General features: G+C 48.0%; 1 protein-coding gene across 1 annotated transcript; it reads right to left on the reverse strand.

Moving 5' to 3' along the window:
* Positions 1–813: 813 nt before the first annotated feature.
* rybpb (RING1 and YY1 binding protein b) lies at positions 814–17,569 on the reverse strand. Its single transcript, XM_047332813.1, has 5 exons — positions 17,412–17,569; positions 16,558–16,683; positions 3,349–3,804; positions 3,163–3,261; positions 814–2,770 (listed from the first exon to the last, which is right to left on the reverse strand). The coding sequence occupies exons 1-5, from the start codon at positions 17,435–17,437 to the stop codon at positions 2,521–2,523; spliced, it is 957 nt and encodes a 318-aa protein (XP_047188769.1). The 5' UTR covers positions 17,438–17,569; the 3' UTR covers positions 814–2,520.
* Positions 17,570–27,889: the final 10,320 nt, after the last annotated feature.

Consider the following 27,889-nt stretch of genomic DNA (forward strand, 5'->3'; position numbering starts at 1 on the left):
AAAAGATGCCATAATTCATAGTGTTTGCGTTTGCACCTTCTTAAAATTCTATTTACAAGCAATAATTCATATACTTAGCAAATGGCCATTCATCAATAATTTAACAATGAGTCCTTTTTCTGTGTGGGTCCCTCAGTCGAGTGAGTGGTTGCAGATAAGGCAGGTGAAGAGAGATGGCTTCTCAGGCCCATTTCCAACAGATTGCATTACAAAGCGGGGGGTTTCCTTCTCAGTAAAATATTGGACAGAACATTTTTCCCCTTTTTTACTCAGCGGTCCCACAGTTTTTGTTTTTTTTCTTTACTCCCATTGCTTTTGCTCACTTTGAACACAGTATCCATATTTGTATGCAATAAAGTACATAATTACAATGACAACTGCAGCTTAGGAGCAGAACAAAAGTTATGAGCACACATCTCCCGGACGTGAAACATCGCTCACGGCAAAGGTGATTATCGTCCGTGCGCGTGAACCTTTTTTTAAAAGTACATAGATCAAATCCTGTTGCTCAGACCCCAGGAGTTTTTCTGGGACTCGCCTAGTTAACTCTGGGAGGCTCAGCTGATAAGTTGGAGCTGGTACAGTATCTGGGGGCGGCTACATGTACAGCGGCGGTCCAGCGGAGGGAAGAGGAAAGGATTTGCTGAGGCCAGAGTCTTCCACCCAGCAGACCCAGAGCTCCCCCCTCGGCAGCCCACCCCTCACCCATTCTGCTCCTCGAGCCTCCACAGAGCTCCGCGGCGCTCTCACACTGCTCTGCCCCCCGATTCGGGCCGCGCACGAGACACGTGGACAATAAGAACACCATTTACATGGATTATATTAGTCTTTATTTAAACTGTTATTCATCTCACACATTAGATAATTGCATTTCAAATTGTTATTCATCTGTCTATGTATCATGTCATTATGAAATTCCTTTGGTCCTTCAATAAATAAAACTAAGATATCATATACACATTTATTCTTTATACAATTTCATACAGTTAAAAGGAAAAGTATGTTGGTCTAATATCAGCTAACGTGAAAGTGAATTAAAACCTTTAAATAAGCCTTGCTGTTCTAAAAAAAAAATTTGAAACGAGCAATTATGTTCTATTAACTACTGTAATATTATTATTATTTTTGCCTTCAATGACAGGAGTCTGAAATTAATAGAAAAATAAAAACGAAAATCAAATTGTCAAATCTTTTGCAATTTGTTTGTGTCTTTGCTATTGTTTTCTGGGAAATATCGTGTTGAGAGATTCAAAATTGTCTTCGGGATCAGAGAACAAAAAAAAGAAAAGAAAGAAATGAAATCCATTCACAACAGCTCGACACAACAGGTGTGTTTTTACAGTTCGATATGGTTTTACCAAGTGGAACTGTGTGTAAGCATCCTTTAGTCACGACGGAGGAAAAGCTCGGGCTCAGGCGATGAGAGGACAGCTCTACCTTGGGCCAGAAAACTCACATTTACGTGTGGAATGCAGAAAAAATAGCAACAGCTTTTTAGTGTTTTACACAACAGCCTACAACTGTACAGTTAAGGAGAGAAGACGCTGTATACGAGATCTGCTATAGCATAAACCAAATCATAAGACAGTCCAGTCCGAAAAGCTCAGGCGCCTGAACTTCGGGTGAGATCCTGCTGATGAAATGAAACCTGTACAGAACAAGCAGACGGACCCGTCGGAGGTCCAGACGGTGTTCAGGGTGAGACAGTGTCGTCGAGAGGAGCGACGGAGAATCTGATCCATCAGCACGTTGTCACGTTGAGTGACTGGGGCAATCCCAGATCTGCCAAAACCGCTTCACAGTGTATCTAGCACCAGTGTGAGTGTGTGTGTGTGTGTGTGTGTGTGTGTGTGTGTGTGTATGTGGTGTGTGTGTGTCTGTCGGTGACTCGAGTCTTGTCCTATCGCTTTTCAAACTGCAATAAAAACACTGAAGGAGCGGTCGGTCGGTCGGCAGAGCTACACGGCAAAGCTTCAACGTAAAAAGGAGATTATCAAAGTATACAGGTGCAACAGGTAATAAATAAGGGTAATAATAGTTTAAAGTTATTAAAATGATGGTGGTTATTTGTGCCCAGCGAAGAAATCTTCTTTTACAAAAACAAAAAACAAAACAAAAAATGTCGACTTGGCCTCACATCCACATACAAATATAAAACAATACATACAAGTGTCTGGATGCTACCGCAGGGGGCGTTTGGGGGTGGGTGGGGGGTTTGGGGGCGTTACTCTTTGTAGCCCGGCTCTCCTCGCAATGTGCCGCGGGTGTAACCACGAGAGAAGTTCTCCAAGCAGGGGGTTTGTTTCCCCGACAGGCGCACTGTCACTGTTCCTCTCCGCCAGCCAGATCCTCTCCGCATCCGGGGGAGGCTTATGGAATGGAGGCAGGGCAGCGATGGGAAAGGTGAAATCTCTCCCCCTATGAGATCCATAGTGTCCAGAAACGTGGGGGAGGAAAAGGGGGGAAGTGGTGCAGGGTGAGGACTTGGTTGGAGGGGGTGGGGTGGGGGTGGGTGGGTCCTCAGAACGACTCGTCATGCCCCAGAGAGAGATCCCCTTTGGGCGTGGAGGCGCGTGACGAGCCCTTGTCCATGCTCTCGGAGCCGGAGCTCTGGTGCTGCTGTTCGGAGCCCGCGCTGGACGTGATGGTGGATGAGGACGTGGAGGAGGAGCGGGTCTTCTCCTTAAAGTCTGTTATGATGACCGTCACGTTCCCGACGGTGATGGCCAACTGCTGGGCGGTGCTCCGGTCGATGTTCTTCAGTTTGGGTCTGAGAGGCGGAGGCAGAGAAGGAAGGGGGGAAAAACAAAAACAAACCTTAATAACACAATTTAACACAACGCAATGTGTGTGTGTGTGTGTGTGGGTGTGTGTGTGTGTGTGTGAGTGTGTGTGTGTGTGTGTGTGTGTCAGCAGCAAGGAGACGGCGGCTGCCAGCACTGTGGGGGCGGTTACAGCAAATTGCTCAATTCAACGGGTGACACATGAACAGTCAGAACAAGTGTACATAAAGTGAGAGTGGGTGTTTAGTGTGAAAGATCATTTGTGAATCATTTGAGGTTTCCCCACTAGCCTGGTGCCGCATGAGTTTCTCTGAACAGACGTGCTGTGTGCGTCGTAGTCATAGAAGTGAAAGTGTGTGTGTGAGACATTGCTACACACCTGGAGATGTGAGAGTTCTTGTTGGTCTTGGTCGCTGATTTGCCAGACTGTATGCTGTGTTTGTCGCTGGGTGGGCTCTGGTGGTTGTCTGACTTGGGTCTGGAGGAGAATCACAGATAAACACGGATGAGGATAAAAACAAGGGACAGAAAGAGATGCGTGTGACGTCTCGACAGTTACACTGACCTGGTCTTTTTGTTGCTGGGCTTCTTCGTGACGGCAGGGATGATCTCCTTCTCTCTGTCGGGTTTGTCTTTGATGGGCTGTTCCTTGTCGTTCTTTTCCTTCTCTGGGGTGTCTACCTCTGGACGCTTAACCTCTGGACGCTTAACCTCTGGACGTTCGACCTCTGGATGCAGGACCTCTGGACGCTGGACCTCCTGACGCTGGACCTCCTGACGCTGGACCTCCTGACGCTCGACCTCTGGGCGTTCACCCTCTGGGCACTCGCCCTCCGGACGTTCGCCCTCCGGACGTTCCCCCTCCGGACGTCCCTCTCCGTTGGCACGCTCTCCTTCTCCGTCAGGGCGGTCCTTCTCCGTGCGCTCGCTCCGCTCCCTACGCTCCTTCTTGGGCGGGGGAGGCATCGGGTACTGCTGAGCCACCTGCTGGGCAACCAGCTGGGAGTTGATCCTGGGTTTCCTGTGGAGGGGATCCAAGGCACAAACATGGATTAGCCTCATAGCAGCGCTGCGAGGTTGACTCTGGCGACGCCGTTTTACAAGGCGGCTGACAAAGAGAGGCGACTGAACCTGGAGGCCTCGGCCCCCAGCGGCTGCAGAGGCAGGTCTACGCAGTCGCCTCCCGGTGGAGCAGCTCTGTTTTGTGGGCTAATCTCATTAGTTCACTGCTGTAATAAAATGAATGCACAGGATCACAAGGTGGGACATTTGCAGCACGTCACTTCGGTCCTCTAATCTGATTACGGCGGGGTTGGCCCCATTTGTCACAGACCGACATTCAGTTGGACATGGTGTAGCGGTTCCACTCGCTGAGCTCACCAGCGACCACACAGCTACTACCCCTCCCACCCCCCCTCACTAATTTTCAAACCCATTTATCCACAAACACAAACCATAAGCTCTTTGAGTTTGATCATTCTCTCTCAGCAAAGACAATAAAAGCAAGAACATTGACATCACACGCGACTTTGAAAAGAATCCCACGGATTTTACTGAAAGTTTTCCAGTTCCCACAAAACAAAACTGTCCCCGTCTGAAAACCTCTGCTCTGTGGTTGGTCACCGCCGAACTGAGACAGAGCAGCGTCCTGCTCCATCAGCTGTGCACGTCAACAGGGCCTGAAGTTGTGAGGCCAAACGCAAATGAAAAAGTCCAGCCACCCGAGCTCAAACACACACACACACACACACACACACACACACACACCTGCAGCATAATGGACACCAGCTGGCAGCATCTGGAGGGAAATGGGAAAACCTCAGGGGGAGGGAGGGGGGGAGAGAGAGAGAGGGAGAGAGAGAGAGAGAGAGAGAGAGAGAGAGGACGACTGCAGCCTTCCAGAGACTAAGACTCGGCCAAGACCAAACTGTAGCCAGCAGCGTGAATAATCACAGGCCAGTGCTGGGCAAGCATGGTGAGGACTAAACCACAAGTGTGCTCACTCACCCACTCACTCACGCACTCACTCACTCACGCACTCACGCACGCACGCACTCGAAAAGCTTAGCGTGCAAGTAAATAGCCTGGCTATGGCTCGATGGCTGCTCAACACGACAAGTTACACCAGATAGTAGTACAACTCAATCCTTCCAAACCATATTTTAGTTTTGGCAGGAGGAGATTTACCGATATCGGGCCCCTTGATGCTGAGGACTGCTTTTATGAGACCTGTTGTCAAAGTCGGGAGTTATGAAAGTTGTAGAAAACTCCCCGTCAGTCTAAGCTCCGGGCCAGATAAACAAGTGTTAACTGCTGGAAAAGGAATCTGTCCCAGAGAAAACAAATGTTTTTTGGCTCTGCCATGGGAAAAGGGCCACTGCGAGTAGAGTCTTGCAAGCAAATGCATGTGGAAGCCGCAGACTCTGAGCTGCGTCGGGGCTGATGGTGCTGATTTCAGAGGCACTGATGGGAGAGTGTTTTGCAGACAACAAGTGGTTAGCCTCAGTGTTTCGGTTTGGTCGCACTTTTTTTCTCTCCTCCTCCTCCATCAAACTCATTCAGTGTTTCCTCCTGCTGTGGCCCATTACAGGCTGAGAAGAGGCCGTCCTTGAGGAGGAGGGAGGAGGGGGGCTGGGCCGTGCGGCCGATCAGAGGACGATCAATCGGGACATAATAGAGCATCATGTTGTAATGCTCGCACTACATTCCAATCAATACACCGGCTGTGGTGAATGCAATGAGCCCTGGGCTGTTGATGCAGCATCCATTAGCTGTCGTGGTTCTCTGGAGCCTGGGGCTTGCCCTGGTGTTTCCCACCTTCTGGGGGAATTGAAAAGGGGGAGAATTAAGAGGATGATATGGGAGCAAAATGTTCCTCCAATCCCAACCTGGTATTGCAATTGCCCATTCCCATCAAATTGATGGGAGTTTCATTTCAATTGAGAGTAATGAGTGCTTGGATACATCAAAGTATGCCTGGCGATGCTTTTATTTGCATGCATGCTTCATTTGATAATTAATCACAAGATGGCGATACCGAGCTCTGGACCAGTCGGCACTACTGACAACAATAATTTGTCTGATGTTGTTGATTATGTAAATTCACATTGGAATAGTACATAGTCATAAGTCCATGCTGAACGAGGCGAAACATTTAAAACAAAAGTCATATGACATTCGTTTAAATTTCCTCCGGACTCGTGTAAACTCATGAGCCTTGGGTTTCCCTGCCCTGCCCATGTTCCGATACGGTCCGCCCCACGGGAATCTAACAGGTCCCTGCAGAACCATTCCTGGCCCTGGTCCACTGTCAACATCTGGTAGGAAACTGTCCACATGCAACATGAGACAGTGTGACTGAATTCAGCCTGAGCTACAGTACATGGGAAAACAGCAGCGATCTCAAAGCCACAATAATGACACAAGCTCACTCGCATCAAAACCCATCATGAAAAATGATGACAAATATTTGTCTCTCTAGCCCACAGCCAAGAGTAAATAGATTCTGAACACACGCTGCATTCAACAGGACCGGCCGTTAGCCAAGGAGGTGGTGTGAGTACGTGATTGACCGATGGATGAGATCCACACCTTGTCTGCCTGTCGAGGAAGCTTGGACTCGGGTCGGAGCCTGAGATTTGTGGCGGCGGCAGCCCCAGTAGTTAAGCAGTGATTCAGTGCCAGCAGTAAGTCAACCATGAGATGCTGCTGGCATGATAGAGCCAACACTCTCTCTCTCTGCCCCATTATTTATTTACTGACCACCACAAAGCCATGGCTTTGCACGGCACTCCTCTGTGGCTCATTAACATGCGCTGTGCGTGTGTGTGTGTGTGTGTGTGTGTGTGTGTCACTGGCATTTATCAAACAGTGGTGGCCCTACAACAGCTGGATAGTCTCCCACTGCATACAAATTAACTCCATATCTAAAATTAATTACCGTTCATATTTAAATCATCTGCCCACTTTGTGAGGGAAGTAGCGCACAAATTACTACAACTTTGCAAAAAATGAACCGACAACTGCAATCATATCGTTGTGCAAACGTCCAAATCAAACTAGTGCATATTACACAACAGGTATTGGAAAGGATACCGGGAGCAGGACCAGGAGTGAACCCCGGGGTCCAATTGCAAAATCTCCTCCAACCTCCCACCGCTGCCAATATATTCCTGGAGAATTGGCGCGCGCGTGCGTGCGTGTGTGTGTGAAGTGTATAAAGCCTGCTGTCGAATCGCTTCCCACTGTGAGGGCTTACAGCATATTACCTCCTCTGCGAGCAACAATGGGCTGTGATTGACAGCTCCTCTTACGCTCGCCCCTCAATTCCACCGTCTGGGGGAGGGAGGAGTGGGGAGACTCCCTCCACAGGACGTCCAGAAATAACTATCATCACGCTTAAAAGCTCCTAATTCAGTCAGACTGACACCCGTAGTTAGGCTGCTCCACTCGGGCCGAACCTTCCCAGAAACAGACACACCTCCGCTTGGCTGGCGCTCGTACGCTGGCCAGGAGACGCAAACGCCAGAGCCGCTCCTTCAGACTGAACACTTTTGTCTACAGAAACCCCAAAACACAATGAGCCCGAGCACGTCACGGAGATACAGGGCGATGAAGAGGATGAGTGAGCAACGGAAAGAGTGTGAAAGAGAGCGAGAGAGAAGGTGGGTGGGTGTGGGGGTGGGTGTGGGGGGGGGGGGGGGGGGGGGGGGGGGGGGGGGGGGGGGGGCAGGAAAGCCCTCATTAACACAGCGCTTTTATTTGAAGTGCTGTTTGGAGGACAAGCAATTATTTCCTGCCAGGCTGAGGGAATGCAGCAGCAAACAGCTGAGCGAAGAGGAGTGAGGGGGGGGGAGAGAGGGTTAGAGAGCCAACAGACAACGGTCCTCCTCAACCATTGAGAGCTCGGGCTATTTAACATCACCCACTCTCTCATTCAGACTTTGTACACGGCCACATCTACACAGTGGGAACGTGGGCTCCTTGTGCTCAGTGACAAAAAAACGCCGTTGACAAACATGAATCCTCCGCTCACACAAGTTCAGCGGTGACCTGGTTTCACCCCGCCGCAGCCTCGAGCAGATCCAGCATGTGAGAATGCCACGGGGGCTTTGGCTCGATCATAGCACCTCCCTTTGACACGCTGTCAGCCGTGTAACCGATGATCTATGCGCACACTTTCTCGTACACTTTCATTATGGTGTAGGAACATGTGATAGATGCCTGTGCCTCCCCACAAAGGCATGATGAAGCAGAGCCTTGGAGCTGCATACTCAGCAGGCATTCGTACACGTAGGTATATTTATGATCTAATGTTGTTGCACAATTTTCCCCGAATGACTTGAAGCATGTCAATGCACATCATGAACAAACCGTATTATCAATTTATTCCTTCGGACTTTAAACTGAAAATCGGCAGATGCAAATACCACACAGACTCACTTGTCAATATATTAGGGAACAGCTGGCTAAACATAATGCAGTATAACAGCCCTGCACAAAAATCAGGACTCCGTGAAGGTATGAACTACATTGTGTTGTATTGACAGGTGTTCTTATTTGAGCCCGATCGATTTGGATTTTTTGGGGGGCCGATGCCAAAATCGATATAAGGGAGTACAAGATTCCTGATACCGATGCATTGGCTGATATATAAATGTTTTGTTTTTTTAATCTGTCAATGATTCCTAAGATGTCATTATCAAACCTTTATGACAAAGAAATGTAATTGAGGCTTGATGTTTTAGTTCAACCATAAACTTTATCATGAATAACTATAAATTTAGTTAGTTGAATTGAGAATATAAACATTTATTTTACCTAAAATGCAAACATAAATGCACATTTAAAGGCTCATATGGGTTTGCCCATAATATCGGTCAGGCTCTAAACATATCAGCCGATGCGATATGTTTGTGAAAGGATAATATCGACTGATATTATCGGCCAACCGATAAGCTCAGCCGTCTGGCTCTAGTTATTATAATTTTCCCATTACTGATTTGATAATCAATGTGGGTAGGCAGAACAATGTCTCCTATTCGTGTAATACCATACAGTTCAACAGCACCACAAAGTGCAGCCTCCAAAACGATCAAACGGTAGAAATCATCTCCTCCTTAACACCGTTGTTAACCGGCCATTTACTGCAGGACTGTTGTATTTAGCCTGCATTAGTGTTCCTAATAAACTGAAAATGGCCGCAGGTTCCCTGGGAGGAAATGCTTGATCGTCTGAGCCCGAGGTGACTGGAGCGGCGTTGTCACCGCCAGTGTAGCCATCCACGGGCAAAGTGATCCGTGTGAGCGAATGCTGAATGAGGAGAACACCTGAGGAGCGGCCCGGGGCTACGGCGCTGCTCAACTCATTCCCGCTGCCCACTGGAGGCATTACGCTTTCATCCTTTCATCTGTCGCTTCCAGTCAGGATATTGAGGACTTAATGTTGCCCCCATTTCTAAACACTTCACCCATGTGGGGGTCTGTGGATTTCCTACAATGCTTCCATCACATTTCTACAGGTGGTCTGTCTGTATGGCTTGCAGCACGAGAGTACATCAGTCAGGTACTTGGATCCTGCAGTGCTGAGTACTGACAAATACTGGAGAGAGCAAAGGAATTCAGAGAAATCTCAACTTCTCTGCTGTAAATCTTATGCACCACAGTAACTGCAAGGAGTGGGGGGGGGGGGGTTGTTCATTAGCTTCTCCTGACAAGTTAAAAACAGTCTGCCCATTTGAGTAAGACAGAGCAAGAAGAAGGGGTCTACAACAGAGGAATTAAAATGTCAAAGTTTGTGTCTGCTTGTGCGCGAAACACACTTCATCTTCACACTCACAAGTATTTCCATGACTGACCTTTCGGGCCCGGCATCGGGCAAACTGACAGCGAATCATTGCAAAGTCACTGGGCACGTAGAAGTCACTTCCATCTGCATGTGACATTGCTCAGCATCACTGCGTTATTTTCCCTCCTTTCTCTCGCCGTTGTCTCTGTCTTCCCTGCTATCTTTTCACTTTCTCCCCCTCCACCCACCCTCCGTAAATTCCGCTGGCTTTTAAGTAGGTCTCTTCTTCACCTCTCCTCACCCTCTCTCCTGCTGTCTGCCTCATGGTGCGCATGAGTTATCTGTCAAGTTGACCCGCTAAACCCATCTCACTGATGTCCACTTATCTTCTTGACCATTTGCTTTAGTGAAAACACACAGCCCGGTTTAGATTTATTCAACAAATCATCAAGCAGCACTGCTACTGGGCGTTGTGATGATATATATATATATATATATATATATATATATATTGTGCGATGATAGAAAACCATCTTTCACAGTAATTTTATATAAACTATGTTTTCATTGAATTAAGAAAAAAAAAAGTTATCTGTCGTGCAATGTAACGTTATCTGGACCGTAAAAAGGTAATAGATCCAGATTTTGGTTGTATCCACCACCTGATCACTACAACGCAGACTCCAGACTCTGGTTTCAAACAACGTCACCGGCACGAGACGGCAGCGTGCGAATCTGGGGTATTTTGGCTCCATTTTTATACAGTGGGAGGAAGTGGAGATGCGCCATCCGTCCTTGTATTGAGCCACTGTGTGGCAAAGTGGCAAAACCTGACACCAAGAGGTTAAATGTACAGCCTCTACTGATTACCTTTAGCCAAGACTCAAATTCAAAAGACTATAGCTTCCCAACAACACTCTCACTAACCACAGCGTTGAAACGTGACTGAAGATCAACAGGATCAAAACACTTGAAAAATCGTTTTCTCTCCCAGTCTCATTTGTAGCAAATGACATGTCAAATGCTACTGTTCTTTTCCCATGCATGGATGGTGGCACTGGTAGGAACAGACGAGGCCGTCCAGTCACCCCCTCCCTGGGTAATGATGTGCTTCGCTCTGCTCTTGCCCCTGGAGACTCTTGCCTGAGTGAGCACATCCCCCTTGCAGCCATCCAAACCCCCCCCTTCCTTCCTTCCTTCCTTCCTTCAACACACACACACACACACACACACACACACACACACACACACACACACACACACACACACACACACACACACACACACACACACACACACACACACACACACACACACACACACACACACACACACACACACACACACACACACACACACACACACACCACTCTCCGTCTCTTCACAACTCTGTTTCTCTCCTTGTCCTCTTTTGCCCTCTTCCTCTGCCGACTCCTCGGCTAGCTGCGACTCCGTGCTTAACAACTCCCTCGTTCCCTTCCTCCTTGTCCTCGTATGCTTTATCCCCCCTGTAGTTTCCACAGTCGCCTCTCTCTCCCTCACTGTCACACTCATTTGCGAGCCTCATTTTTTTTTTCCTCAATGGGAGGAGCCCCGATTCGACAACACTCTAAACATTTCTCTTGTTTTGTCAGATTGCCAAATTGGCTATTGTATTTAATCACTCACACTCTGCCAAATCCCATGAAGTAATTAAGAACTTTTAAATCCGGCAATTAACGTAAAGATTAGGGCTAACCGCTCGTGCTTAGGGTTTTAGTGCAGATGCTGATAATGCTGGATAAGCAGAAGCAGTTTCCTCTGCGCGGGGGCTGCTGCGGGGGCAAATGGGGTGGGCGAGGAAGTGCAGACACAAATTGAACGCCAGCATGTCCCTCTTATGTAATTCCATTATCCGAGACAATTTGCCTTAATGTGACAGTGGGAGAATCCACGGCTTATAATGACTCTATTCCATCATTGTAAAAGACAGAAAGGCACAGACACACACTCAGAGACACACACTGCAATCATTTTCCAATAATTGTCCAGTCCCCCCCCACACCCCCACACCCCCACACACACACACACACACACACACACACACACACACACACACACACACACACACACACACACACACACACACACACACACACACACACACACACACACACACACACACACACACACACACACACACACACAGTGAGTGAGTGAGTGAGTGAGTGAGTGAGTGAGTGAGTGAGTGAGTGAGTGAGTGAGTGAGTGAGTGAGTGATGCTCTTTTTTTGGGGTGTCATTCAGCCTCTATCCTTTTTTAGTCTTATCAGTCCTGTTTCTAACATTCATAATCCGGGGATTTATGAGTTTCCCATATGGTCTCACTATTAAGCCCCGGACTAAATGCAAAACACGTTTACTTAAGCACATTAACATCTGTGAATATCCACAGAATCATGGACAAACGACAGCGACTGCTTATGGTTGACTTATTTAAGTTTACCTCAGCGATCGCAGTGTTCCCCCTCTGGGATGGAGGTGCAGCGGCAGAGGTGAAGCGCACACATGTGAAAAATTCTTTTGTGCGCTTAAGCGCACCCTGCTGGGAGGTTTCTATGCATATGCCGGCACCAGAGGGTCTCGAGTATATTTGTGCACAGTGCTGAGAAGAGGAATTGTCTGTATGGCTAGCAGTCATTCATTCTTCAGATTATTCGTTCTGTGCTGTGCTTTTATCCAGAATTTACTTCCATCACCACAATATTTTATCATCAAACGTATCTACTTAACAGTAATGACAGTTTTGATTCAATAATAACTTGCATTAAGCTTCTTTCAGGGAACCCCATCCAAATATATGTGACATCGCTGTTTCCTAATATAGCAAGTGTCTTTGAGAATGACAGCTTTCGCACAAGGTAAGGCCCACCTCCCTTCTGTGAATGATAATCCTGAATATGCGATCGGCATTGCTTGCCTCATTGTTTACATCTGTATGCATGCTCGCCTCACAGGCGTGTGACCTGAAGTGGATATGCAGCATCTGTACAACAAAAAATATAATGTTAGTTTCTGAAGAGATAAGATTTAGCCCTCTTCTCTTTTTAAAAACCACCAAAACTCTTAAGGTGCATTTTCTACTTGCGTCTTTCCTGACACCTATGTGAATAAACCCCTGTTTCTCACACTGTTGTATCCAGAGTGTATCAGTTGGAATGGTTTTGGTTGTGTGCGCCTGCAGCACTGTGCATTTTCGAATAAATTCTGGACCATATAATTTTATTTATTCAAGTCAGAGTACTGCATTTTGTGATCAAGTGAGAGACACCCATTTGTTCTGTTTTATACGAAGCACAGATGGAAGCCACTTGAAATGGTTGACAACGCGCAACGGCGCACAGATAACGGCACAGCAGTCAAAGACTGAGGCACCTCAAGACTTCCTGTGATCCCCGCCATCAATCAACTTTAGAGGTTCTCCTAATGGTTTCTCCCTGGGCCCCCGGGGCTGCCAGAGGTGCATACCAAACACCGCCACAAAGCAGACTGATGTGCAGAAACAGGGTGTCGCGTTCGGATGCCAGAAACATTTAAATATGATAGCGTGAGCCTCACAGGGGATGCTAATGCCAAGCCCATCTCTAATTACCATAAGAAGGCAGGCGGTGAACGCGGATGCCGACCACTTACTTGGACTTGTAGATTAGCGGCGGGGTCAGGTGCACAAAGCAAAGTGCTTCCTTGTTTAAGAGTCGAGAGTGGCAGAAGCTAGATTTAGCCTACTTGGGTATCATGTTACATCACCGAGCTGGCCTGGGTCAACGGGTTCATTAGGCTGCGCTGGGCCTCCCTCCGCATGCTGATGCCACTGCTCCCGTTAACACACATTATTGCCTTACAGTAGCATGACTCAGAACTTGTCTAGCTCACCTACTGCCGTGATCGAATGTGTGATCGGAGACTGTGAATCATCCTGGATGTAAACTGTGTATTCTCAATCAACACCTGTGAAGACGGTTAGTCTCGGTGGCCCTGTTCATACTTGGCATTTACATGCTCCTTAGGTGATCCCATCACAAGTGGACAGCTCTGAGTGCGTCAGTTCACACCTGGCATTGGTATGCGCCTCCGCATGCCTCTTGTTCAACCACTTTCCTGCTCAATATGCGCATGAAAACTCAAATTAAAAGAAGAGGAGGAAACAATACCAATCAAAACAACACTGGATCCATTTCCTGGGGTGTTCCAGGAGAAATCGCCCAACATGTTGTGCAGACGTTTAACATACTGCATCGCTATGGGCTTTTTCGAAATATCAATAATACTTTCAGCTCATGCAGAGGACATCAGTTGAGTGGGCGGTCTCTCGGTGGCCCAGGACACGTTCGCACCGCTGTAAGAATGTGGCCATATGTGGCCCAGACCTCCTAAGAATGTGGTCAGAGTGTAATGGCGAAATTCACACCTGAGCCTAGAGCCGTCCACTTGTGACCGGATCACGTCGGACTAAGGTTAATGCCAGGTACGAAGAATGGATCAATGGACACAGAGAAAACTGTGAGCGACAGATGTATCAAGCTTAAGGTGATGGAAACATTCATCTGATCGTAGATTTCACTTGTAAGGCTCAAAGTGCAGTTAGAAACCAAACCACTACACTAGTGGAGTAATTCAACTAGCTCACCATTACATTAAACATTAAGTGAGATATATTGGTATGCACAACAGTGCACACCACGAACTTTCAGCGACAGGCCAGCGGGCATACCAAGACAAATAACGGAGGCGGCCACATCACTGCAGCAACCTGTTTTTCCCGACAGCTTTTCCAGAACACACTAAGATGTGACCGACCAGGATTCTGTCCAAAACTTCTGCCGCATCGACATTCTCCTTCCTGCTGCTACAGGCAACACTGGCTGACCTTTGTCCCAGGACATGGGAGAAAAACAGCCACATTTGGTATCTGATGGAGGAGTTTACACCATGCAAAACAAGCAATTTCTCTAAGTATAATCATGTCCCACAGACTGCACAAGTCAATACCTAAACCGATCTCTCCGGTTGCACAAAATCGTGTGTTCAATGTTGACGAAAAACAGTGTTTTGACTACGATCAGCAGCAAGGAACTCTAATTAGTGAACACGCGTGTCCTTGTGCATAAAAGCACATTCAAAGCGAAGCATCAGATGAAAGCGGCGAGGCAAACATCCACACGTAGCCCCAAGTGTGAATCGTTTGGCTGAGAGCATGTTGCTTTGTCCCGTGCTCCGCTGGAACACGGCACACGGTGGAGAAAAGACAGCTAATTAGGACTCATTAGAATAAGAGGCAGCCCCACAACTATACAATTGCATTAATCAAAGGTTAACTATTCCGATCAAACAGCAAATGTGTGACAAACACTGCGGTGATGTCATGCGCTCCCATTTACCAAATAGCGGCAGCTGGGCTGTTGCCAAAAGCACAGCGGCAGGATGGCAACGGCAAGCTCGTCTCCGCTTCCTTCCTCCGCGCAGCGTGCTCAGCCTGCATCATCAGCTGTGGTCTTAAGCTACACGCTGCAGGGAAAAGCTCACATGGAGGGGAGGGGAGGGGGCAGACAATTAGGATTGAGCTCAATGTTTAGGATTCTCAGTGCGCCAGCACCAAGTGCGTGCTCGCCCGGTTGCAGTGTGCCAGGAGTGTTGGCCGAGCCACTCATTGTAAAAACCACAGCTGGAAAGGTTTGAGTGCAGGGGACTTGTCAGCAAAGCCACAAATGACTCATCTACCTCTCCTGCCGCTCATCGTGCAACTGATGACATGAACAAACAAACTCTCACACACACACCATGATACACACGACTTATCATCAAACGCCCTCCACAGACCAGAAGGAGGAGGCGTCAGAACACACCAAAACCGAAAGGGAATCCCGTCCTGACGTTCAAGTTTACACGCCGATTTCATCTCGGTTTCCCCATAAGGTTGACATCACAAAAAACTAATTCTGAGTAGAGCGCAGGGGGGGAAATGTCTGAAACATAAAAGCCTGTTACCATAAACACTGATATGATTAATCTGAAGATTTCACTTGTAAACGGCTGCAAGAACAAAGCACATCTGTGACATGAATGATTAATCATCGCCAAATGTATGGTATGACTTTCCTTTTTAATATATAAATAATTTTGATTCTTCGAACAAAATAAACTCGCTAACCTCCTCTTAACACCGTCACACCAGGTTGGGCATGAAACGACACTGGCTTGAAATACGCGACACAAGGGGGGAAAAAGTCTGATGGACAAAGAAAAAAAAAAACACATCTGGAGTTGGTGTCCCTAATCCATCTCACAACCACTTTTCCCGGGGGAAGAAATACAACCGTTCCTTTACTGTACAGCGGCTTCGGGCACAATAAATCTTCCTCGTCAGACCGCGCAGAAAAAAAAACCCAAACCAAAACACAACCCCTCCAATCCTACAGGTAGCAGAAAAGCCCGTGCATGCTCTCGCCTCGTTCCACTCCGTGGGAGAGGAAAGCGGAAAAGAAACGGCAGCTCTGTCGCTGCTGCTCTGTTGATGCACTGTAGCCGTGCAGCCATCAAGAAGTATGGTCCCTCTATCCCAAGCCCACCCCACCCACCCATCCCATCCTGGCCCCCACCCCGCCCCCCTCCCTGGCTGGTGAAGCAGCCAGCCTGCCTAGACGAATGCACAGAAGGGGAGCGCAATGTAAAAAAAAAAAAAAATAAATAACAATAATCCAGACAGCGGCTGAAGATGTTTTTTGGGGGGGGTTTGGGGGGTGGGGCGAGATCGTCCATCAACAAGTCCCCACTTGCTTGCAGACAAATAGAGCTGTCGATCAAAGTTGTCATTCCCATAAATTGCGATGCAATGCTGCAGCAGCCAAGCAGGGGAAAAACGAGACGATCAGACTGGAGGGGGGGGGGGGGGGGGCAGAGGGAGGGAGGGGGGGAGAGGGAGAGAGAGAGAGAGAGAGAGAGAGCAACGTTACCTTGTGGATGTGCCCTTCCTCACATCGCAGATGCTGCATTTAAACGCCTCGGCGGTGTTCCTGAAGGTGCACACGCTACAGTCCCAGTAGCCGTCGTCGGCGCTCTGTTTGGCTTGTCTCTTTGGCCTGACACATGACGACACACGCACGCGCGCACGCACACACACACACGCACGCGCACACACACACAAAACACGTTAAGGTCAAGTTAGTTTGACAAATAAAAAAGCAATAGATTTTTTTCTTTCGGGGGGGGGGGGGGGGGGGGTGAATTCACATGAACGGGGATTGAGACAAACGTTAACCTGTTGTCCGATATACGAGGGGGGGGGCAACGCCGCGCGCAGGTGTTGTCACGAATATTGGGTTCGAGTCCCGGCAAGTGGAGCCCCTCGGTGAAGCCCCCCCCCCCCCCCAGCGGACGACTATCCACACCGTCCGATCGTATCGCCAGCTAAGGGAGCTAGCAGGCAGGCGAGCGCTGCTACGAATGTCGGCATCGAAGCCTTAGCACTGTCGGCTAACAAAGGCGATATCGGCCGATGTCAATTTCGACATTGGCCCCGCGGACGGCCGCGCCGGGGCGGAAGAGCGTTCCGGGGAATGCCAGGCGTCTCCGCCGAAGAAAATCCCTTTGTCTGTTCAAGTGACTGGCTTCTCGGGGAGCGAGCAGCCGCCATAGTGACTGCACTGTTCTAGCTAGCAGTGGCACACCGAGTGAGAGAGGAAAAAAAAAAAAAAAAGAAGGGAGAAGCGATCCCGAGCGCGGAGGGGGAAACGCATCCGAACGTCGAGTCCGGAAAACGGGCAAAAAAAAATACCAAAAAACGGTCGCAAACGTCGACAGCCGTTACCTGGTCGGGCTCTTCTTGTCGCCCATGGTGAAGAGTAGTCCTCGCAAATAAAGAAGAAAACGGGGGGGGGGGGGGGGCCTCCTTTTTTTTCTCTTCTTGTAATTGTCAGCGAGCGGAGCAGGATCCAGATAGAGCCGCTGCTGAGGCTGTTGGCAGACAGGCTCCGCTCAGCGCTGGCTCCAGGCACGGCACGGCGACTGACTGCGCCGCGCCACGTGACCGCCACCGGGCCAATCACGGCGCGAGGCGCTTTAAAAGTCCGGATGGTTATTTAGTGGCGATTTTTCTTAATAACTCCTCGACACGTCTCGCGCACCTCGCCTCGGTGCCAGTGTTGATATCATTTAAAATGAAATGTTACATAGTTAAATCAGCTCTTTGGACAGATGGAGCTTTGTTAATTAATTATTATTATTATTTTTTTTTTTTAATTCTTGGCGGTGGACAAAAAAAACAAAAACAGGGCACACATTCAATATGTGTTGTGTTATATAGGTATATAGGATAGGCCAGCTGTTTCTCACCGCAAAAGCCAGGAACCAGCATCACAGGATGCATCGGGCTCCACTTGTTGAGCGTCTCCCAGCATGCGTTGGATGGAAAGAGCGGGAAGCTCGCTTGGTGAAAATGAATCTAGCCGTGGTTTGACAAACACATCAGCACACTCAAAGCTGGGAATTAATCACGTTAAATAACTTTAATTGTGAAGGAATGGTGCGTGTCATTTCGGCCAATTGCCTCTCACACCTTGACTCCCTGAAAGCAAGGTTATCACACCCAGCGGGGTAAGTGGACTCTATTTACAGGAAAGTCACATTCACCCATTCACACACATTCATACAGCGCTTCTATTTACTGCCTTTTTTCGGTCACATTCATACACTGTCGGAAAAGCCGTCAGAGGCAATTTAGGGTCAAGTGTCTTGCCCAAGGACACAACGGCATGTGGACTGGCGGGAGCTGGGATCAAACTGCCAACCTTCGGGTTTTAGACAGATGGAATTCTGTTAGTTAAATTTTTTTTGAATTCTTGCCTGAGGAAAAAAAAAAAACACAGGCAAAAATTAAATATTTGTTGTGTTATATAGATATATAGGATAGACCAGCTGTTCCTCACTACAAAAGCCAGGAACCAGCATCACAGGATGCATCGGGCTCCACTTGTTGAGCGTCTCCCAGCATGCATTGGATGAAAAGAGCGGGAAGCTCGCTTGGTGAAAATGAATCTAGCCGTGGTTAGACAAACACATCAGCACACTCAAAGCTGGGAATTCAACACGTTAAATAACTTCAATTGTGAAGGAATGGTGCATTTAATTTGCTTCTCACGCCTTGACTCCCTGAAAGCAAGGTCATCACACACAGCATGGTAAATGGACTGTATTTATATAGCGCTTTTCTAGTCACGTAGACCACTCAAAGTGTTTTACAGGAAAGTCACATTCACCCATTCATACACATTCATATACTGTCGGTGGACGAACGACTCTGCCTCCTGAGCCACAGCCTCCCTTCAAAGTATGTGCACATAGAGTTTTTAAATTTGTCCCATATAAAGATGAAAGTTATTATCCTCCATGCAGGATTATAGGTATATGTGAGCAGATTGTCTGTTGTCTTCCATGGTGAATGAATGGTCATTTCATCAGCACGAGCAGGTTGTCCTGTGAGCATCAGGCTGAATGGGGAAGATGCAACCTTGGAGGACACATTGTCCCCGCTCTGTTCGATGAATTAAACATGGCCACCGTGTCCCGGTTAATGCAAGATTCTAACGAGACAACACGTCTCAGCATTCGCAAGAGTAGCTTTTAATCGCCCCCTTTTACCCTCCCGGCTCTGACAGCCATGTGTGTCGTGGAATGTGTTGGGGCAGAACCTGCACCTCTTGTGCGCCTCCGCTCTGCCCAGGACAAGGCTCTCTGTGGGGGAGGCCGAGCGTGAATCATGTAGGCTCATTAGCTGCTCTCCACGGCTCCGGGTCCCATTGTGAATCCCTCGCTTTTCCTGGTTCAGAGTGAATATCCCTGCCTCCACATAAGTCTGCCCTCCGCCCAGTGATTACCTCTGCTTAGCTCATAGCATGCTGCTCTAATTGAGCCTCATCGCGGTTGCCTACTGATAACCGCAGTTCAGTCAAAACAACATTAAACCTTGCCTCACTGCTTCTGTAATGAGTTCCTGGGAAAAAAGACTGTGCTGTTCTTTTGTTTTTGTTTGCAGAGTTCATTTTTATTCATAGGTAGGGTGACTTCTTGCAGCTACGAATATTCTTTTTCTTTCACAATACCTGTGCAGACCGGTTATATTGCTGATACCACGGTGATAAAGAACATATTAAAGGAGGCATTCACTGAGGTGAGAGACGTACACTCGTGCAGCAGATCCATCAGCTACGCCGTTGAGCAAGGCGCCTACTCTGCGCGCAAACGACTTCACAAGACAAACAGTTGGCCCTCATTCATTATGTATGAGAGGTGAGCGGCTGAGTTTGAACAGCATGACATTAAGGCGGAGGAACGCATCAGGGGTGAGACACGCGGAAAACAACTTGGAAGGAATTTTGTGACGCAAAGGAGGGCGACGGTCTTGCCAATCATGTTTGTGCGAAACTGTTAAAAAAGAAAATTCATCCCAGCAGACTCGAGGAGAGTGAGTCACTGTCAAATTGTTGTTTACCTACAACATAAAACTGTTTAGACTCAATCTGACTGCATCCGGCGCCAGTCGACAGCATTTTGAAGCACGTAGCAGCCTTGGATAGCTGTAACTCCAGAGGGCTGCTCGGTGTCTGACAGGAGAAGATTGAGGTTGTACTGCTTCTGGGCATAAATGTGTAAAAACTGAGCGGTGTCTAGTGTTGGGAGAAAATCGCCGCTCCAACCTCGGCAGCAGCCAATATTCCAATCAAACGTCATCACCACCGATCTCTCCTGTGTGACACACCGTCCAGTGTCCCGGCAATTACGTCCGCGCCACGTGAATTATGGGCGTCTAGGGGTCGGTGTTGAGTGCCACTCCAGGAAGCAGTGGGCCCTTTGTGCAGAGAAGGGCAGTGTCGAATGTTGCTGCTCCTGTGTTTGATTTTGACAAACTGTATCGTGCCAGCGTTTCAGAATCAGAGGCATGACGTGTCGCACAACAGTGTCGGTGTCGGTCCCAACGTTCCGGCTCTGCGGCTGCCTCAACAGGCGGTGTGAAGGCGGAACAGCGATGCCTATCACCTCTGTGTACAGAAGGGCAAGGCCGTCTTGAACAGGCTGTGTAAAAAGGTTTAATGACTGCACTAATCAATAGCCCTTTTTTATACAGGATCCTGCTACTGAGTCCTCGGTTTTCCACCTGTGCTCGTTTACACTGAACCAAACAAAGTGTGTGACGTGATATCATGCCAACGCTCAGGAATGAGACGCAGCGACGTGAAACACATCAGCGATGGCGTCCGCCCCATCATCGATCCGGCTATGGGACAAAACATTCCCGCCGTGAACGGGCAGTGGGAGAGGGGCTTCAACCGCAAACTGATCTGAACGTCTGGGAAGTGTGGGAGGAGGGGGTTTCTGAAGCTATGCAACCATCAGAGAAGCAGTTCTGATGAAGCATGCTGGCAACTTAAAGGCCGGAGTATTTCTCTATCAAAACCAGATGGTACAACATGTCGTCCAACCACATCAGAAATCATGTGTCTGTAGTCATTCCAATAGGCTATGGATTGGAAGAGAGAGACTTAGGTCAAAATGTGGATAACAGCGTACGTCTTTCTGACAGTCGCTGCAGGAAAACGTTCAGTGTTGCACTAGGTTGTTCACACGAGAAGCTGTGTAAAGAATGACAAGTAAGATCTTGGGAGAGAAGCTTAAACCTCTTTTCTCACCTGTGCACAGCTGGCCATGGGTATCAATGTCAGAATTTCACTTTTATCAACCGTAACAACAATCTCCCCCTGACCTGTTGCCTAACCCTAACCATACCTGAACCATGGTTTATTTGCCATAACCGCGTCTTTTCCCCCCACATGCCTAAAGGCTTCAGTATGTTGTCTCCACTGTATCCATAACCTTCCTGAACAGCCTGACTGAAATAGTCGCCATAGTGACGGGAGAGACATCACGTCATGAAGTAACTGTATTCAAACCAAGCACCTGGCCATTGACTGTGTGAAGTGAGTGCTTGGAAATAGGAATACACACAAAAAAATAAGTGGGAATCAAATGTAAAGAAATTCCAAGACTTATCCAGGGCTTTGCAGAAAGATTTCGAAAATGAGGCTGCAAGGTGACTACAGGTCTGAATTACCACGCCAGTCAAATGCTTCACAGGGGGTAAGTACTTCAGAGTTTTCCACAAACTGATGATGTTCAGTTTCAGGAGGCCACATACGTTTGCTTTTTTCCTCGTAAAATATAATTTGATATCAGAAATCGAGACCAATTCATTGCACACCTTCTGTGCACCGATCACATTCTCAGGAAAAAAAAAACCTTCCCTCAAAGCTCGAGCAGTTAAAGAAAATCAAGTACATGGCAACCATGCACTTAAAATGTTCAGCATCTTAAAAACAAGCCATCCTGCTTCAAATACGTTCGTTTTTTGTTGAGCATCCAACAGCTAATCGGAATCTCAACACTCCTCCGCAGTTTGACCAGAGGAGCCCACTGCGTAATCTCAATATGGCACTCAATCATTTATGTGGGCACACACACACACACACACACACACCAAAAAAAAGAAAAGAAGCTCCGCCACGTACACGCCCGGTGAGAACAACCACCCTGGAACGGGAATAAAAGAAAAGATCCGTTTCTTCAAGATTCTCTGTCTGGGCCGTTTGTGTACTTTACCCCGAGAGGACCTCAAGAAACCGAGGAGAGGAGATAAGATGGGGAGGGGGCGAGGCAGCGGTGGTAACAGCGGCTGCTGAAGAGGCGGCGGGACGGCAGATTGAGGACGCGGCCTCTCCCCCTTGCTCTCTCTGGCACTGATCCATTACACACAGGGGAGAGAAAGTGACTTATGATTAATCATCCCTCGCAGAGCTCTCCAGTAACATTCCCCGATCGATACCCCTTCGAAAAGGCAGAGGGGCGAAGGGGCTTCTAAATAAGAGTTTGAATGAGTTAACGCTCACCGTTGTGCGTTGTTTGCGTGCTCGAATCCAAACTTTTGTTTGACTCCAGCCCCCTTTTGAGGCTTGCGTCATCCTTTGCCTACTAATTACACAGTTTATAGTGACGCCGTCTCTGTCACAGAGTCTTTCAGCGGCGTCGTGGCGGAAAAAAAAGTCTCGGCTGCTGCGTCTGCGCTAGTTCCACCGTGTTACCGCGATTGGACCTACTTGACCTTCCACATGCAGATGACGCCCATGTGAGTCTGCCTTTTGTTCTTTTTTCGCCACATGACCCGGCCGGCTGCTTTTCAGAGCGGACTCCCGCCGCCATGTCAAACAAATTGACTCTTCTCACAGGCACATAACGGCCCTCCAACTGCTCTCTCAGCACTCTTCACGCTGGTGTTTGCTTTTCGACTTAAGCTTTATAGATTTTTCAATAAAAAAAACTGAAAAAAACATACAGCACAAGCACCTCTTCAACAACGTGCGGTTAAGTGCGGTGTGTAAGCACACTGAAGAGTTTTCTGTTTCACAGTCAGGCGCCCAATTCCAAAGTGAAACGTTCAGGATACGATTATGATTATACTTTTTTTTTTCTTTCGACTCCAACACCTTCCCTGCTTTCTGGTGTAGATACACATGAACACATTCACTCCATCCCTCTCATACATAGTCACGTGCACACACTTTCTCACTTTGTTTCTGTCTCACACACACACACACACACACACACACACACACACAACACACACAACACAGCTATCTTCATTTCCATGTCCATGGCTGTGGTCTGCGCCCCGGCCTTGTCTGTCCGTGGATGTTTGTGTGCAACGATTGTCCAGTGGTCAAGCCCCGACGGAGCTTTGTGGGATGTGTGGAAGCGTCCGGGGTGGGGTGTGTGTGTGTGTGTGTGTGTGTGTTTGTGTGTGTGTTGGGGGGGGGGGGTTGAAAAAGAGGGGAGGGCGGTTGAGGACACTGTTTCCTTCAGTGGTGGAATGTCTTCATGCGTGTTCCTGTTTGGAGAGGCTGCTCACGGCTCCCAGAAATTGGCAGGAAACCACATGCTTCTAACACTGGGGCCGATAAGACGGAGGAGGGGGGGGGAGAAGTGGGGTTGTGTGGTTGGAAGGGAGGAAGGGAAGGGTGCTTAAGCAAACCTTCAGGAAGGTAGATTATCCCACGAAATGCTGGCGGAGCTTCAGCCTTTGTGCATGCCTGTGCGTGTGCGCGTGTGTGTGTGTGTGTGTGTGTTGAGGAGAGAATAAGATTGTGTGACAATAAAAAAAAAAAGCAGCTCCTTCAGCTCACTCAGCAGAGGAGAGTTTCAATGAATACTGGGCAGGTTCCACAAAGGGCTGCCGAACAAAAGGCCTGCAAGCTGAGAATGTGCAGCGCGGAGGCACGGCCCAATCTCACGCTTTGTTAACTCTCCAACATAACACTGAATAAAGACTAAGACAATCACGCCTCGCTTGTCAATTACGTGCCTGTTGATTTCAAGTCTGACAGCGCAACACCTCAGACTCGGGGACCGGGGTTCGTACGTGCCTCCTGCTGCACCCGCGATTGCAGGATTGCTGCGCGATGTGTCTTCTTGGAGCCGAGGTGTGTGGTGTTATAGTCGTGTCTCAGTTCTGAGAACGCCATAGGACATTTTAGGGGCAGGACAATATTCGATTTTTTTTACATGCAAGTTATATTTTGCAGAGAAATGTGATCAAGTTAAGTATCAGTTATTTGTCCAAATAAGTCCAGTTCCTCCTGATTCAACACCTTTGCGGATAACTATGACCTGGATGAATGAGAACCTCCACAGATATCAGTTCTGTGGAATAAACAAATGTGCTCACCAAAATGTTTCGCATGCGCACAATGCAATGATAATATTTCCTTTACTCTTCCAACGTCTCTGCTCGGTGAGCTCACAGACAAATCCCATGGAAAAAATAAATAAATCCATTATGAGTAAAGTCCAATTCAAAAGTTGACTTAAGTGAGAGAAGAGAATGATCCAGATATGACATATTATTGCGTCATTGGATCATTAATATTGCTGCATTTTCATTTGAGTGGTATTTCGGTAAATCCAAACTAGGAGTTGGTCGTTTCATATGCAACAATGCATTACATCACGTGTTTAAGCTCTTATTGAGAAAAGTATTTCCCTCTGAACTATAGTGACTATAAGTATGAAAGGGAAATACACAATTAAAACAGTAGTACCTAAAATTTGTACATATGAACAGCACTTTCTCACTTTCTCACTCAACTTTCTGATTGGCTGTTGGGTTTTCAATCTAACGAGTAGCTGGGAAGTAATTCAATCTATTCTATTAAATCTATATTCGAGCATGCAATATATATAAATCCATAGTTTGAATATCTTAACTCCTTATGACGTTATACTTTTATTACAAATTTATTAGAGTGGATCAAATGAGACACTGAGCCTAATACTCATAACTGTCATGTTTAAAGAGGCGTAACAAATGAGATTGGGCAAAAGACTCGTCATGGGTCAACAGTTTCCACTTCACATGGCTGCTTTCAAGAAGGTGGACGGACCAAGTAAACCTGCACAGAAACACAACTTGAGTCTCCGGATCCGGCTCCTCCTGAGTGTGTGAGCCTTTCAACGCAACTGCAGGGGCTGAGCCCCACATGTCCATCCACAGCAATTCCCACAAGTGCACGCAAACACAATCCAAGGGATTATAAATCACAGGCACTCGGGAAAGGGTTCCGCCGACTGCGGCCGGTGTTTATGGTTTTCTATGACTGGATCCAGCTGTGCTCGGCGAGGCGCAGTCAATTTGGCAGATTAGAGTATTGACAGATGGTGCGCCGTCCGTCCAGCAATCAATACGTTTTATTTTAATCCCTTCAAATGTTTACTCAAGTACCTGGACACAGAACCCCTCTCTTCCCCCCCCCCCCGGCTCCATTGGCTATTGTACAGTGTACGCTCTCCAATTACATCCCACCCCTCCATCTCTTCTCTCCCGCCTGGAATGACTCTGTGGCCGTGCGCGCAAAAAGCGACACTCCCTTTGCTCGCAAAGTGCTATGAGATCTGCTCCCCCCTCCTCAAGTAGGGCAGCCAAATTGAGCAATCAGACAACACATCCATCACTATCCTGTGGGGTGGAGCAAATGACCTTGATGCAGTCTTCACACTCAATTTCAGATACCCTTGGGCTCCATTATGGGGAGATTTAAGCAGCGAGACAGTGGCCGGCCTTCACATTTGATTCTTGCGATACAAGGCGTGATAAGTGTGTGATCGAGCTCAGGGAAAGAGAGTAATATGGGAGGTACAGGGAGGGGGGGGGGGGGGGTGAGTCAGCAGGTGATGAAAGCACAGCAGAAAATGAAGATGGAGTGAGAGGGCTCCTGGAGATGAGAGGAGGAGATGGCTGACAACAGTTGGAAGAGCAAGCGGGGAGAAGGTGGCTGTGGATGGAAGAGGACGAATTGCTTTTCCCAAGGACTTGCTAACCACGCCCGGTGCTGTCCGTCTTTTTTTCACTGCACTAGCTGGTGGAAAAGAAAAGCTCCGTGAACGGTGTAAGTACACCGCTGGCTGGTGGGAGGAAAAAGAAAAAAGAGTGTGTGCAGATGAGCACTCACAAATGGAAGCATGTTTGCCCACCAACGACAGACCACGGCACTTTGGTGCAAGATGCATCTGTTCCGCCAGTGCCACAGAAAAAAAGGAGAAGAAAAAAAGTGTGTCAGAGAAGGAGAACAAAGCGAGCACCCCGGTGAGTTTTGATGCAAAGTGATTTGGACAACGGTTTCCTTTTTTAAGTTTCCCTTTTTTTTCTTCTTCCCCCCTTTTAATTGAGTGTTTGTTCTTCCTTCCTCTCCCACCAATCAGGGGGAAGGAGCTGCTTCAGCGGCGGCGGGAGCAGCAGCAGCGATGCACGCCGCTCCCGCGGGACTTCATTTGAGAAACACCACCTGCAGGTTTGAGTGGCATCATTAACAAAGGTCAGATGTGCTCACTGTGAAATTATACACACATGTATTTCTCATTGACTTGTTAATACACCTGATTTCCTTGCCCCGGGGAGACAGTTTGCCCTTTGCTGTCTGCCGGGGGAGAGTCGGACAGGGGGAGTGCACCACGTGGGCGCCGCGCACTTTGATTTAATTGCGGGGCCGCTGATAACGCTCAACAACTTAGCGTTACACAAGCATGCGAAAGGAATCAACATCATTAGCGGACCGAGTGGTAAAACAAATCAATATGTGTTATCCGGCGCGTACAGTGGATGTCGGCGCCTTGATCCCCCCCGTCTGAGGCTGCACGTTCTCACGCGTGTCCTTAGGGAATTGAAGAATTCAGGGCGGTCGATCCTATAATCTCGCCCCCACATGTTGTGACATCTTATGCTAAAATTGTCATAATAATCACAAATCTACTCTCAATACCCCATACTCACAAAGCAAAAACGGAATTTTAGAAATCTTTTCAAATGTACTCGAAAGGAAACTGACATGAAAATTCAGACCCTTCGTTTTGACACTTCTCAATTTTAGCCGGATTTTCCCGCCTGTGGTGAATTCAGTTGCCTAATTGAAAGACAAACTGTCTACATGAGGTCTCGCAGGGGACAGTGTCTGTCCATAATTCATGGGGTTTTTCATATCTGAAAAGCAGCGATCCGGTAAACAGTGTGTACGCCGCAGGTTTTGATGGTTTGCTGCTTGTTGCTTTGACAACAGCTTCGGAAAAACTGCAAGCCGGCCTTGGAGAACCCTGAACAGGACTGGCGGGGCTTGTCGACGCAGGACGTGGTTCAGCTGCATTTCTCAGCCGTTGTTCAGCCTGCAAAAGAGTTTGCATTTAACCTGAGCTAAATATATATATATATATATATATATGCACGTATCCCTGACCTAAAGCTACAGTGGCTGTTGTCCAAATGCGGGAGACCAACGCTAAACGCTGCGCCTGAATGCATCCTGCTGCTGTGCACTGCTTTCACTGTCAAACCTTGGTAGGAAGACCCAAAGGCCCAGCAGCTTTGTGAGGCTGCGGTTAAGCACAGCGGAGACGGATGGGGTTTTGGTCATTGTATCGCATGAATTAAAATTATGACCTCGGTGGTGGCAGTAGATAAAAAGTCTGAGATCACCAAATTTATTTCAGTTCAGCCGCACAGGAATACCAATGTCCGTCAATCCCTTATCCAAACCGCTTGTCCTTTTGGGGTCCTTGGGTTGGGGGGAGCCAGAGTGCCTTCGTCAGTGCGAACCTCTGCGCCACCGTGCCGCCAGGGGAAATGAGTGTTTGTATGAAATCAATTGCTGTCAAGAAATGTCACTCCAAACACAAATGTCAAACCCATTAATCAGTAGG

The sequence above is a fragment of the Scophthalmus maximus genome, chromosome 6 (assembly GCF_022379125.1).
Source record: "Scophthalmus maximus strain ysfricsl-2021 chromosome 6, ASM2237912v1, whole genome shotgun sequence".
NCBI classification, from domain to species: domain Eukaryota; kingdom Metazoa; phylum Chordata; class Actinopteri; order Pleuronectiformes; family Scophthalmidae; genus Scophthalmus; species Scophthalmus maximus.

Bases quoted from the DNA above. Each gene is read 5' to 3' on its own strand.
- rybpb (XM_047332813.1), bottom strand. From the start codon at position 17,437: ATGGGCGACAAGAAGAGCCCGACCAG. The intron at 16,684-17,411 runs GTAACGGCTGTC...GTCATGTGTCAG, and splicing joins GACAAGAAGAGCCCGACCAG to GCCAAAGAGACAAGCCAAAC. The intron at 2,771-3,162 runs GTGTGTAGCAAT...TCCGCCTCTCAG, and splicing joins AAGAACTCTCACATCTCCAG to ACCCAAACTGAAGAACATCG.